At 42.2% G+C, this 15,513-nt stretch overlaps 2 protein-coding genes across 5 annotated transcripts in view; both read right to left on the bottom strand.

The window, feature by feature from the left end:
- samd12 (sterile alpha motif domain containing 12) overlaps positions 1-11,371 on the bottom strand; it is a 130,278-nt gene extending 118,907 nt beyond the window's left edge. Inside the window, exon 1 of one of the 4 annotated variants that reach the window (XM_029731470.1) lies at positions 4,111-4,890. In XM_029731470.1, coding sequence (XP_029587330.1) covers positions 4,111-4,171 — 61 coding nt within the window. In that variant the 5' untranslated portion in view covers positions 4,172-4,890. Of the gene's footprint in view, positions 1-4,110; positions 4,895-11,049 lie in introns of those variants that run through there. The other 3 variants (XM_029731468.1, XM_029731469.1, XM_029731467.1) reach the window with 3 other exon arrangements.
- Positions 11,372-14,547: 3,176 nt separating this feature from the next.
- Positions 14,548-15,105, bottom strand: abrab (actin binding Rho activating protein b). Its single transcript, XM_029731078.1, is given in 1 exon segment — positions 14,548-15,105. A coding segment is annotated over 1 exon segment (558 nt).
- Between the last annotated feature and the right edge of the window lie 408 nt (positions 15,106-15,513).

Genomic DNA, 15,513 nt, shown 5'->3' on the forward strand with positions numbered 1-15,513 from the left:
GGCAGACTTCATGGTCGTCCAGAGCTGTTACAAAGCAGAGTACACAGCAGGGTGCACCATGACTCTCAATACTGCGTCCCAAATGGCACCCTGTTCCCATTATAGTGTACGACCTTCGACCAGGGCGCTGATCAAAAACTAGTGCACTGTAAAGGGAATAGGGTGCCATTCTGGATGCAGCCTTTATTCAAAAGGAGACGGGAATCATATTTATAACTAAGAGAGGAGTTTCTAAAAAGGTAATTGGCATGTCCAGGACAGTCCTACTTTAAGTTGTTTTTCTTCCTAGTATTTTCTTAGGGCGTTTTCACACACTGTTTTGAGCTCTAGTTCGCATCAGAGTTCGACTATTTGTTACATTGTATTATCATTTAATATTTTTTTATTTATTGTATTATATATATATTTTTTCTCCATTTGGTCCGGGTGGTTTCACATTGACAAAATATCAAACATACAAACATTCCTGAACAAAACCACGTGTCCATGCAATCCATTTATGATTATCATGAAGCATCACTTTTGTCCCAACCTTCATAATACCTTTCAAAAACATGCATGAGGAAACGGCACAACAGCCGTTTCGGCTAACGGCTGTGTGAATAGGCTATATTCAGTATATATTCAGCTCCCGAGTGCAAACAAACCAAATGAAGGGGTTAAAATGTAGAGTTCGTAAAAAATGCACCAAAGCCCCTTTAAAAAAGATAATTCATGCTTGACTGAGTGAATAGGTTATTTTGACAGACAGTAAAACTACAGGAGTTGATGTTACATGGGAGACATCAGCAGATACGTGCTCTCAGTGCCTTGCGTCAATTGCATATTCATCAGGTCTAGAATTAGACTGTGTTACCTCATCCCTGTATCTATGTGTGTGACTCTGCCTCAGTATATAAATTGAGTGTGCGTCTGTGTAAAAAAAAAAAGGACGCCTTCCAATTTACATCTAATCCACTTCAGTAAATTGTCAGTTACACAAGCTCAGTGGGAGGAATAGGAGGTTCTCTAATTAGTGACTGACAAAATATAGGCTGCTCTGTGAATATGAAGACAATTTGTGGGTATTTTGAAACCATAACGAATCTGGCACAATATATTTTCCATCCTAACCACTTTTATTGACTAGAATATGGCCAAAGATACTACTGAGGTTGTAATGTACTACATACGGCTACTGAATGACTAGAACACAGAAGAAATAGCAAGAAAATATGAATATTCTTGTGTATCCCTGACAACCACAGCTTTGAGGTTAAGTATGATATCACGTAGGTGCTGTTAAAAGGGTTTTCTCCCTATACTGTGGGTGCTTCCAACAAAGCCCCGAGTAAACGAAGTGAAAGAGGCTAGTGTCGAGGTGCAACAAAGAGCCTGTCAGGTTCCTCGGGAAGTGTAGCCAGCATCTTCCCCTGGGCTGAGAGGCCACGCTGACGCCAGGGCTCTGGGCCGGGCCAAACTGAGGGATTCGATTTAGGCTTCTGAATGGACGCGCAGTGAGGAGGGTCGGGGTAGGATCCATTAGAGAGGCTGAGCAGAGAGAGGCCAGACTGAAGGGAATGGACAGGCTCGGCCAAAGGGGTAAACTGTTTTTAAATCGAGGGTTATGCAACTGCAAGCTAGCTAGCTAAATTGCCATAAATGTTTAATGCTTTTCGACCTGTCCTCAAATTAATATAATTGGTTCAGAGTTTGTTTTGATATTTCAACATGCGTGTGGTAATCGCGTTTAGTTTGGGGGGACAAAATCAATTTGCGCACAATGGCGGGCGTCCGGTTTGAGCATGGTGTTAAGCAATGTTCTGTAACAGTTCACTGGAACCCTCAGCCACAAAGCCGCTTACAGTGTCCCAAGTATTATGCAACAGATGACATAAGCAGTCATAACAACTTATGTCAGTATGTGAAAGATAAGCTTTCACTGTCATACAGCAGATCATGCAGCGGGACATTATGTCATGACTGTTCGTATCACTTGTCATGAAGCGACACCAGTTATGACATCACAGACAACTTTATGAAAATGATGTCCTCTACATGTTTTCACGGCAGTATTAAGTTAGGCTTCATCACATAGAGTCACCATCAAGTAGAACAGCACATTTGTAACAGCGCTGGTCTTTAATCAATGGTGTGTGTGTGTGAAGATTGAGGGAGGCACGGTGTCTGCCCATAGGCTGTCCCACAATTTTGACATATTGAAAAAATATACAACGCAACAATTTCAAAGATTTTACTCAGTTACAGTTCATAAGGAAATCAGTCAATTAAAAATAAAATAATTAGGCAATAACCTATGTATTTCACATGACTGGGCAGGGGGGCAGCCATGGGGTAGTCCCACCCACTTGGGAGCCAGGCCCACCCCCTGGGGAGCCAGGCCCAGCCAATCAGAATTAGTTTTTCCTCCACAAAGGGCTTTATTACAGACAGAAATACACTGCCAAATTCTCTACAACAACTTTGAAGGCAGCTTATGGTAGAGAAATGAACATTCAATTCTCTGGCAACAGCTCTAGCCTTCCCTGTAGCTCAGTTGGTAGAGCATGGTGTTTGCAATGCCAGGGTTGTGGGTTTGATTCCCATGGGGGGCCAGCACAGAAAAAACATTTTTATGAAATTGTATGAAATGTATGCATTCACTACTGTAAGTTGCTCTGGATAAGAGTGTCTGCTAAATGACTAAAATGTAAATGTAAAGATTCCTGCAGTCAGCATGTCAACTGCAGGCTCCCGCAAAACATGAGACAACTGTGGCTTTGTGTTATGTGACAAAACTGCACATTTTAAAGTGGCCTTTTATTGTCCCCCAGCACAAGGTACACCTGTGTAATGACCATGCTGCTTAATATGACACACCTGTCAGGTGGATGGATTATCTTGGCAAAGGAGAAATAATAACAGGGTTGTAAACAAATTTGTGCACAACATTTTAGAGAAATAAGCTTTTTGTGCATATGGACATTTCAACACTTTACATGTTGCGTTCATATTTTTGTTCAGTATATTTTCTGTGAAGGAAAACTATAGATGCACGTCCCCGATCACTCTATTGAAGCAACAAAACAAAAATCACTTGACTTTTAATATAAAACACAACCTGTCAATATGCCGCCTCATATTCCGATATAAGACTAGGACGGTATGACGGTATGAAAATCATGATACCGCCCAACCATAATGGACATACACAAATGAATACATACCATATCATACTAAATGGAGTGTCCCGGATTTATGTTTACTATGTTGTCTACCCCTGAATCCAGGTTGTTTAAACTCAGCATAGAAAGGACTCAATCACAGTACAGCCTACACGCATTTATATTCGTTATAGGACTTTCTTGCTGGTTAGAGAATAGGACCAAGGTACATTTTGTCTCTCTGTACGTAGGCCCTATATGGTATCAGTAATAGTAAGAATTAAATGTCTAGACATGGGGGCATCCTTATTAAAAGTGTGGAAAAGCTGCATATTCTCCGTAAGACTAAGAAATATCCAAATACAATCTCCAGTGCATTACAAGGCTGTTTGGGGAGCTTTAGCAGAATAAAACCTGACCTTGGGCGAGATTAGAAATTCCTTTGACGTGCAGTTCACATATCTACACACAATCTCTGCAAAGCAAGAGATTATTGCAGCGTCAGAATCATTTCTGCAGATAAAGGCATACCTTATCTGCAAATATAGCTAAGTGTACCACAGCGAAGTTGGTCGTTGAGAAAATGTTAAACGGTATAACAACATTTAGAGCAAGGACATGTTGAATAGACCTGAGTCTGCAGTCTGGCCATATGGGCTACATAGGAGTATAGACTTCTTTCCTCACCAGTACTATATAAAACAAAATAAAATCCCAGGAGATGCAGGGATGACCCAGGACAACACATGAATGATACACACTTAACATTACACATGATGATCGCACGGTTCAGCATTTTTACTGGAGAAGTGAAACCAGAGAGACCGTTTAGGATAGCATCAGTGCATGGCAACACTTAAAGATCATGAGATAGGCAACCTGTCCACAAGAATTCTCGTCACACCTGACACAGAGAAGGGTTTCATTAGAAGTATACTCCCTTAGGTTATGAACCCACCAAACATACCTCTCATTGGATTCTGGATCCACAAGATGCCTCCAATAAGGTGAGGTGACTGGCCGAGCATCGCGGGACTGCACACACTATGTCGATCTATAGCGCCTTGCCTTCACAGAATGTCCCCAACGTCGCCTTATGAAACTAAAGGCTGTTATCACTGGTCTGAACAAAGCCGTTCGCTTGTCTACACGGCATAATTCCTAATAATTGCTAAACCAGACCTTACGGTAAATACTCGGCAGAAATAACGCACTATCGAGTTAATGCAAGTAAAAGGCTTTAAAATGTCAAAAAGTGATGTTTCCAACGCGGATGGAGCACTCACCACGGGCTTCAGCATGTCAGTGAACAGGTGCAGACCTCAAGCACCGCACGGTAACAGCGCGCGTCACAAATTTAGACTAATTATGCAAACGGTTGCTCTAAATTTACCCACACCGGCATAGAATGCAAATCATTATTGAAGACAAAGACCTATTCTCTAGTATTTTCATTACGGCTCTTTCGAAGCAACGCTACACAGGGTTTCAGATACCGACTGACGCCTTCGTGTTAATACTGATCTGTATACCATGTGAGTGGACTCCTTTCCCTCTTTGCGAACACCATTGTGGTATCCATATCAACTGCACTGTAGGAATAGATGACCGATGACCAAGGCCAAAAATCTACAGAGCGCGGCAACTGCGATATCGTCCAATCACAGGCGTTCACAAACTGAGCGCAGGTAACCAAGGATTGTCTATTATAGTGACAAGATATTCGAGTGACCGCTCTAACAATGGAAATACATGTCCTCAAAGATGGAAGTCAGGAGGGAAGGACCATTCTAGCTCATGAGAGGGCAGATGTGAACAACATGCCATAGAGGTAGATAGAGGACTAATCTTTGTATCAGCGCTATTATAAAGTTTGTGACTGCATGGGCAGCGCTACTGCCCATCTCCATTTTAAAGAAGTACATTTTCTTCTTCATTGGCTGATTACTCCCAACTCATAGGAATCCCCACCCAGATGACTACTTTAAAATGGTGATGAGTCCTCTATCTAGCTCTTTGACCACAGGAACAGGTCCAATATAAAGTCATTTTGGGGTAAATAGCCAAAATGTGTGTCCGCATATATCAGTGCATTCGTAACAACATAACCATTACTTCTATTTAATCAAATATACCTCATGTAACAAATTAGTAATTACAATTCTTGTTGACCAAATTCGACACCTCCATACAAGGAGTACAGATATTGGGCAGAGTAAAAAAATTCCGGTTTTCAGCAAAATAGGAAGCTAGGTTGAATTAGCTGTATCCCTTAAAACCGGATGCATCTGGTTATTGGCAACTCCATTAAGCCTACCGTTCAAGAAACAAATGTGCAAGAAACCCATCACTGAGGGAGTTCTATAAACCTTAGCCATTGTGCACCGGTCAATGGCCCGTGACATGAATGCAGTGAGGGAGGAGTGCCCTTCTCAAATTAAACAGTAATCTGCAGCTCGGTCATGTTGTCAACAAGGCAGCATGGTGCATCGTCCAAAAACATCTATTTTCCTTAAAATCTATGTTTTGAAGGCATATAAAACATTTTTATCAAAAGCAATCATTTTTGCATGTGAAAAGTAAACACAGAATCCTACTTAGCCTAGAATAATTCACGTTTGTTTTGAGCTGACTTCGCCTTGGCTTTGATTGGGGCACCTGGCTCACGCCCAGGAGTCAGCCCAGTTCCAAAACTAATGAAATCACTGAGGGTTCGATTAATCTCGCACAGGCTCCCTTGTAGGTGTGTTTTGCCCCGGCTGAAAGTTGATCGGTTTCGTGCGAAGTCGGCTTTAAACAAAAGTGACGTATTTAAGCACATGTATTTATTAGTAGGATTCTGTGTTTTCCCATGCGAAAGTGATTGCTTTTGATAAAAATGCTTTATCTGCCTTCCCAATGAAAACTAGTTAGAAAATGTGAACTTTTATTTGATGGAAAAGAGATGTATGTTTCTGGAAGATGCACAATGCTGTCTTGCTGACAAAATGACAGAGCGGAGCAGATTACTGTTCCATTTGAGAAGGGCGCTCGTCCCTTCCAACTTTCGCCCAATGAGTTCAACCCGGGCCTGCTTATTAAAATAACTTCCTCACTTTTCACCCAGTACAAAATCCTCCCAACGAGGTAACCCTGGCCAGATAATTGAATCCCCTCACTGCCTATATCAGGTTGATTCATCCATAGACAGTGATATCATGCCTCGTCTCACTGCTGAAACAAAATTAACAACCAATTTTAATAAACAACATTGAGTTATCTTACCTTCGAAAGCCTTTGTGTTACTCCATACATTCGGGAATCATTCATACAATAGTAGAATGTATAATTCAATATGCTTTGATTGTACATAGTCATTTTGGTTGTTATCACTTGCTGCTGGAAAACTGGGGTGCACAGCAACTGCCTCTCAAAGAATTGTGGGGCGTGTAGGCAATTTCCAGATTTTAGGAAGTGTTTAATTTGGAACACCAATTAGCAAGTTATTACAAGGCATATTTTGTGTTGAGATTTGTAATATTTAAGATTTCCTTAATTTCCTTTTCTGAAACTGTACGTGCCAGGGGATTGGAGAGAAAAAACGGATAAACCTAACAAAAATCACTGGAACTGTGTCTTTCATATTTTTTTCCCAGTATCACAACATTTTCTATCTCTGTGTGTGTGTTCCCATAGGCTCACAAGCATGATGCTCACAGCACTACTGCATAGTGCGTAGGTTTGCAAACTATCACAGATCAAAGGGAAACCCAGCCGAGAGCTGCCCAGTGACGTAAGCCTACCAGAGAATGCGTGTCTTCACTGACATTTTCAACCACTCTCTGACCCAGTCTGTAATACCTACATCTTTCAAGCAAACCACCATAGTCCCTGTGCCTAAGAATGCCAAGGTAACCTGTCTAAATGACTAATGCCCTGTACCACTCACATCTGTAGCCATGAAATGCTTTGGAAGGCTGGTCATTGCTCACATCAACACCATCAACCCAGAAACCCTGGACCCACATCAATTCACATACCGCCCCAACAGATGATCTACAGATGACACAATCTCTATTGCACTCCATACTGCCCACTTGGACAAAAGGAACCCCTACAGTACATGAGAAGGCTGTTCATTGACTACAGCTCAGCATTCAAGCTCATCACTAAGGTAAGGACCCTGGGACTGAAGACTTCCCTCTGCAACTGAATCATGGACTTCTTGACGGCCCGCCCCCAGGTGGTGGGTGAGGGTAGGCAACAACACATCCACCATGCTGACCCTTAACACAGGGGCCTCTCAGAGGTGCGTGCTGAGTCCCCTCCTGTACTCCCTGTTCACCCACTACTGCGTGACCGCGCACGACTCCAACATTATCATTAAGTTTGCCAACAACACAACGATGGTAGCCCTGATCGCCGACGATGATGAGACAGCCTAAAGGGTGGAGGTCAATGACCTGGCAGTGTGGTGCCAGGACAACAAACTCTCCTTCAACGTGGGCAAGACAAAGAAGCTTATCGTGAACTACAGGAAACGGAGGGTCGAACACGCCCCCATTCACATCGACTGGGCTGTAGTGGAGCGGGTTGAGAGCTTCAAGTTCCTCTGTGTCCACATCACTAAGGACCTATCATGGTCCAAATACACCAACACAGTTGTGAAGAGGGCATGACGACGCCTCTTCCCCCTCAGGAGGCTGAAAAGATTTGGGATGGACCCTCAGATCCTCAAAAACCTCTACAGCTGCACCATTGAGAGCATCTTGACTGGCTACATCACCGCTTGGAATGGCAACTGCTCTGCATCCGACCGCAAGGTGCTACAGGGGATAGTGCGTACGGCCCAGTACATCACTGGGAATGAACTCCCTGCCATCCAGGACCTCTATACCAGGTGGTGTCAGAGGAAGGCCCTAAAAATGTTCAAAGACTCCAGCCACCCAAGTCATAGACTGTTCTCTCTGCTACCGCATGGCAAGAGGTACCGGAGCGCCAAGTCTTGGACCAAAAGGCACCTGAACAGCTTCTACCTACAAGCCATAAGACTGCTGAACAGTTAATAAAATGGCTACCTGGACAATTTACATTGATCCCCTTTATTATTTATTTATCTTAATTGTTTTACACTGACTCCCTTGCACTGTCTCTATGCACACTCACTAGACTCTACCCACACACTCACAGATACTACACTGACACTCCAACACACACACACACACACACACACACACACACACACACACACACACACACACACACACACACACACACACACACACACACGCACATTGATGCCACACACACACAGAGACACTTTCACACTTCACATACGCTGCTGCTACTCTGTTTATTATACTGTATATCCTGATTGCTTAGTCACTTTTACCCCTACCCACATGTACATACTATATTACCTCAATTACCTCAACTACCTCATACCCCTGCACACTGACTCGTACTGGAGCACCTTCCTAATACTGAGTTGCACCCCCCCCCCTTTTGCCCTCAGAACAGCCTCAATTCATCAGGGCATGGACTCTACAAGGTGTCGAAAGTGTTCCAAAGGGATGATGGGATGTGTTCCATGTTGACTCCAATACTTCCCACAGTTCTGTCAAGTTGGCTGGATGTCCTTTGGTTGGTAGACCATTCTTGATACACGCGGGAAATTGTTGAGCGTGAAAACCCCAGCAGCGTTGCAGTTCTTGACACAAATCAGTGCGCCTGGCACCTACTACCATACCCCGTTCAAAGGCACCTAAATATTTTGTCTTGTCATTCACCCTCTGAATGGCACACATACATAATCCATGTCTCATTTGTCTCAAGCCTTAAAAATCCTTCTTCAACCTGTCTCCTCCCTTTCATCTACACTGATTGAAGGGCATTTAAGTGACAACAAAAAGGGATCATAGCTTTCACCTGGATTCACCTGGTCAGTCTATGTCATGAAAGAGCAGGTGTTCATAATGTTTAGTATACTCAGTGAATAGCTTCATTATTGTTGTTTTTTACAGTCGAGAGGAGTCAAGAGCTTCAAGTTCCTCGGTATCCACATCACTAAGTATGGCAACTGCACCGCCCTCGACCGGAGGGCCCTACAGATGGTGGTGCTGACAGCCCAGAGCATCACTGGTGGTGAGCTCCCAGCCATCCAGGACGTCATGTCAGGCAGTGTCAGAGAAAGGCCTGAAAAATTGCCAAAGGCTCCAGTTACCCGAGACACGGACTGTTCTCCATGATCCTCTCTGGCAGGCGGTACCGGTGCATCAAGGCTAAGACCAACAGACTCCTAAACAGCTTCTATCCCCTGGCCATAACACTGTTAAATGGCTCACAACTACTGCTCCCCCTCACATCTACGCTGCTGCTAAAAGTATTATTGCTTAAGTGTATTACTACCACTACGCTGCTGTTCATTGATTATTGATTGCCAATACCATTTAGTATCTATCTATTTATCCTGCTACTGGTCACTATTACTCCTAAATACATGTATATATTACCATTAGTATGTTACCATAAGTATTTATGTATTCCTGCTAACAGTCACTTTTCAGCCCTGTTTACATGTATATCCACCTATCACGCCTACACCGACACTCTTGCACACACACACACACACACGCACACGCACACACACACGGACACACACACACACCACCGTGCACAGACCTACCCACCACTTATGCTGCTGCCATACTGTTTACTATTATTATTATATTATTATTATTATTTATCCTGCTACCAATCACTTTCTCCTAATCCCTGTACATACAGGGATTAAAAAAAAGGTGGCGCAAGACTCTACAAGTGGCGCAAGACTCTACATCTCAGTGCTAGAGGCATCACTACAGACAACCTGGTTCGAAACCAGACTGTATCACAACCGGCCGTGATTGGGAGTCCCATAGAGCGGTGCACAATTGGCCCAGCGTCGTCCGAGTTTGGCCGGTGTAGGCCGTCATTGTAAATGAGAATTTGTTCTTAACTGCCTTGCCTAGTTAAAAAATAATAATACAATTCTAGTTGGAGGATTCTGGATTTCCTGCTTATTCCCCCTTGATTTTGATTATCTTCCAACCAGGATTTCTAGAAAACCTGAGAAGTTTGGGAAAGTTACAGGAAGAAGTTACCACAATTTTGCAACCTTTTACCATTTTTTCATTACTAAAGGGTAAAGACTTCGGGAGTTGTTGGAAATGGAGCATTATTGTTGTGTTTCCGCGTTTGTCCTTTGTTAGCGATTGTAGATAGATAGAGCGCCTTCGGAAAGTTTTCAGACCCCTTGACTTTTTCCACATTTTGTGACATTACAGCCTTATTGTAAAATGTATTAAATTGTTATTTGTCCAACACTGCAAGACTAATACGTTTTAATGGGGACTGACTATTTTGTCCCTCAGAGTACTACTCCTATTCATTGTATTATCTTACCAGTCCTCTCTTATCACATCTCTGTGTAGCAAGTGGTGCTGTTATCTTTATATCCAGTAGGTCTGCTATCTGATGGAACGTTAACTCAACAGTAATGCTATTAGTTTTCAACACAGATTTTAAATTCAAACAGTCAGATGCTATAAAACGCTCTCAGATTCAGTTTCACCGCTATGGATTCCAACTATAAACAATGCATTCTTACATTGTTCTTACAGTGCAAAACATTATTTACTACTATTCCCATTATTAACTACTATTATTAACTATATTCTTGCCGTGTAGAAAAATGAAGTGCCATGTAATTTAAAATGTGTGTAGAATTTACATGTAACAAAAAAGAAAAAGCTGTAAAAACAGTTATTTTTGTCCTCCGAAGAGGGGAGGTAGTGGATGGGCCAATCAAAAATGTAATAATAATAAATACTATTCCCGCTTAATGTTAAGAGCAGTATTCAAATAATAAAAACAACTCTATACTCACAGATAAAGTGTGCATATAAAACCCGTTTAGAGGTAGGAGTCAGTGAAGGAACCAGCAGCGGGTGTTAAAGAAGGCTGTCAGTGCATCAGTGTCTGATGTGAGAAGCCCCGCTCTGTTCTGGAGTCTCTCCCAATACTGTAGTCAAAGCCAAGGTGCTCCTATAATTGTACCCGCTGCATCTGACATTCCAATAAATTTCCAGTGAGTGTATTCCAGAACATCTTTTAATGTCTATTCCTACAAAGCATCAGCTTTGGCTTCCAGTCAAAGATGTGCCGAGGAAAAAGGAAGCCATAGGCTACTGTAGCTGTGGGCGGTGTTATGCGCCTTATCACTGACGTTTATATTTAACTGGGTGGGTTACATTTAGTGGTATTACCAGTCTGGCATGGTGAGGTAGGAAAAATCAGTTCCTCATAGATGGGCTTAATCATCAGAACATACCTCAGAGCACAAAGGACATTTGTTTGTGTGTGCGTGCGTGCGTGTGGGCGGGTGTGTGTGTGCAACCTGTGTCTATCACACTTCAACTTTAACCTTCAGAGCGAAAAAAAAGGCAGATAAATAAAGACAAGTCAACCAAAGACTGTGGATGGCGTCAGACTGCCAGGAAAAAAGAAAATGAATTGTTTGCCACAATATACGTCATGTACTGAATACACTGGAACAAGGAACTCTGAGAAAAATGATGTTCCTGTTTTACGAATTAGCAAAGTCAGGTGTATTCCGCATTCAGAAAGGGCAAATCTCAACGTTGAAATATTTTGTATTCCTTAATTACATATACATTTTTAAACACAATACAACCACACGAGGATACAGTATAATGCAATTGAAATCATAAAGGATGACATCACAAAGTTACAATTATTTCCATTGTGGTCCTCTTGAAAATATATGAAAACAAAATATATACACTTGGGCTCCCGAGTGGTGCAGCGGTCTAAGCCAGTGTAAGAGGAATCACTACAGTCCCTGGTTCAAATCCAGGCTGTATCACATCTGGCTGTGATTGGGAGTCCCATTGTGAATAAGAATTTGTTCTTAACTGACTTGCCTAGTTAAATAAAGGTAAACGGTCAAATAAATGTCACCAAAAGGGAGAAACGAACAGTAACTAATGTTACAGGTAGGCCATGCATTTTCAGTCAGCACAACATTATTTCCTGTTAAAGACATGATCATGATTCCTTATCAACTCAATAGACATTAGATCATTTAATTAATTGTTCTTTCTCCCAAGAACACCAAAAGTTTAGCAAATTGCTTAATGTCTCGATTAGGTGCAGTAGTACGTTGTCCAACACAATAGGACCAGTTCACATAGATTATGTCCTGTATTATTTGAGAGGAAATCATGCAACGTTAGGTGAACTTTACTTGTCTAACACTGTTGTTAGGTTTTGGTTATTAAGAGTTCACTAATCAACAAAGTCCCAGGATTTAACTCCATAACAATGACATTCAAATTAGTAGATGACAAATAGAAAGTATGGTTATTCAAATAAAAGTGGACAATACATATCAGAGACTAAACTGACACCAAGTTTAGCCGATTAATCTTTTGTTGATTAATACAGTATCAAGTGTATTTTAAATTTAGGATGTCAAACATGGTAACAAGGGCTGCGTTCACACAGGCATCCAAATTCAGATATTTTTTCCACTAAGTGGTCTTTTGACCAATCACATCAGATCTTTTCACATCAGATCTTTTTCAGATCTGATTAGAGGTAAAAAAAAAATATCAGATTTGGGCTGCCTGTCTAAATGCAGCCAATGTGCCCACATGTGAGTTCAGTCGGGTTCATGTCCCCAATTCAAGCTTAATGGACAGATTTCCAGGGTAGCCTAGTGATTAGAGCGTTGGACTAGCAATCGAAAGGTTGCAAGTTGAAATCCCCGAGCTGATACAAATCTGTTGTTCTGCCCCTGAACAAGGCAGTTAACCCACTGTTCCTAGGCCGTCATTGTAAATAAGAATTAGTTCTTAACTGACCTGCCTAGTTAAATAAAGGTTAAAAAAATGCTCCGATGTAGTTAGTCTTGTCATCATGCTGTGTCTGGCACACAAGACATGGAACGGTGTGCACTGTAGCCTTTGTTCATCTCCTGAACCCGTTGTTATGTAATCTCACCAGAGTTGGTTAGTGATGTTAATCATGAAACTCAATCCCTGTTTAAACTACACAGTGTTCCTCAAGTCAAAGCTATGTATGTAATCCAATGCCAAACAATCAGGTTGAAGCGTTACCTCTGGTGATCATAACAAACAAATGCCCTGCAGCGGTAAGCAACAAAATAAAATACAATATTGAGTTAGTTAGTGATGTTAAGTCTTCTGTAGACCATAGCAGCAAATTGTCTAAATTCCTATCTAGCAGTGCATAGTCATTCAATGTTGAAAAGGACTTACAGTGCATTCAGAAAGAATTCAGACCTCTTGACTTTACCACATTTTGTTACGTTACAGCCTTATCCTAAAATGGATGAAATCGTTTTTCCCTCATCAATCTACAAACAATACCTCATAATGGCAAAGTAAAAACAGGTTTTTAGATTGTTTTGCAAATGTATAAAATAAAAAACGGAAATATTACATTTACATAAGTATTCAGACCCTTTACTCAGTACTTTGTTGAAGCACATTTGGCAGCAATTACAGCCTCGAGTCTTCTTGGGTATGACGCTACAAGCTTGGTACACCTGTATTTGGGGAGTTTCTCTCATTCTTCTCTGCAGATCCTCTCAAGCAGGCTGCTATGTGCCTTTAGCTGAGGAGTGGCTTCCGTCTGGCCACTACCATAAAAACCTGATTGGTGGAGTGCTGCAGAGATGGTTGTCCTTCTGGAAGATTCTCCCATCTCCACAGAGGAACTCTAGAGCTCTGTCAAAGTAACCATCGGGTTCTTTGTCACCTCCCTGACCAAGTCCCTTCTCCCCCGATTGCTCAGTTTGGCCGGGCGCCAGATTGAGGAGGAGTCTTGGTGGTTCCAAACATCTTCCATTTATTTTTTGGGTACCCTTTCCGAGAACTGTGCCTTGACACAATCCAGTCTGTGAGCTCTACGGGCAATTCCTTCGACCTCAAGGCTTGGTTTTTGCTTTGACATGCACTGTCAACTGTGGAACCTTATAAAGATAGGTGTGTGCTTTTTCAAATTTTGCCCAATCGATTCAATTTACCACAGGTGGACTCTAATCAAGTTGTAGAAACATCTCAAGGATGATCAATGTATACAGGATGCACCTGAGCTCAATTTCGGGTCTCATAGCAAAGTGCCTGAATACTTATGTACATAAAGTATTTCTATTTTTATTTGTAATACATTTGCAAAAATTTCTAAAAACCTTTTCTCGCTTTGTGATCATGGGACATTGTGTGTAGATTGATGAGGAAACAATTATTTAATACATTTTAGAATAAGGCTGTAATGTAACAAAATGTGGAAAAAGGGAAGGGGTCTGAATACTTTCTGAATACACTTGGAGAGGAAGTCACACCAACAGGGTGATGATAACACCATTATCCTGCCCTTGCCACAGCATCTCCTCCTCGAACGCCACCTTCCCATGCCTCTTGGCTCTCAGAAGAATCCCCACCACCTTGTCAGAGACGCGTAGGTATCTATCAAACAGTTCTCTGAAAGTGACGCGGGTCTTCCAATCCGGATCTGGGTCGTTCATAGTCCTGATCACATAGCACATGTCGGCTATCTCACCGTGGATGTGTTGCTCGGCTCGCCTGGCACGTTTGGCTGTTTTGGTGTCCTCCTTGGGGCGTCCGTAACCCTACTCGCCTTTGTGGAGGCGTAGGGACATGGAGTATTCATAGTCAAAGTCCTCACTGAAGGGGTTGAGCTTCTGGTTGACGGTGTTCGTCGAGGACCAGTTCTGCCAGCGACTTTTCAGATTGCCCACGGCACTGTACTTCTTTGAGAGAGCGTTGATCTTGTTGGCATCATCCAACTCCTTTTTGCTCCTGTGAAGAACAATCACCCAAATATTTAACAAAAAAATGACACAATCATCAATCATGGCAACTTTCTTTTCCATTGTAAAGCTCTGAACAAGTTTTGCATTAAACTGGTTTATTTGAGCAACAAATGTGCTATATCAAGTTATTTAGGTATATTTACAGTATCCCTTACAAACTTAGGGGAACGTTTAATGAGGGACAGTCATGCACCATCGCTTGTACATGAATGTTAATACAGTCACCATACTGATGTAAAGAACATTGAACTCACACTGAGCTGGAGGGTCTTTTGACCCTCACCCATGACTCAACTTTCCCTTTAGGTGAGATGCCGTCACTATCCCTCTGCATGGCCTCCCCGGATGACCCAGTGCTGTCTGTCTGTCCAGGTTTAGAGATGTCTGTCTGTCCAGGTTTAGAGATGTCTGTCTGTCCAGGTTTAGAGATGTCTGTCTGTCCAGGTTTAGAGCAGTCTGACTTGCCAG

Source organism: Salmo trutta, chromosome 34 (assembly GCF_901001165.1).
Source record: "Salmo trutta chromosome 34, fSalTru1.1, whole genome shotgun sequence".
Classification (NCBI taxonomy): domain Eukaryota; kingdom Metazoa; phylum Chordata; class Actinopteri; order Salmoniformes; family Salmonidae; genus Salmo; species Salmo trutta.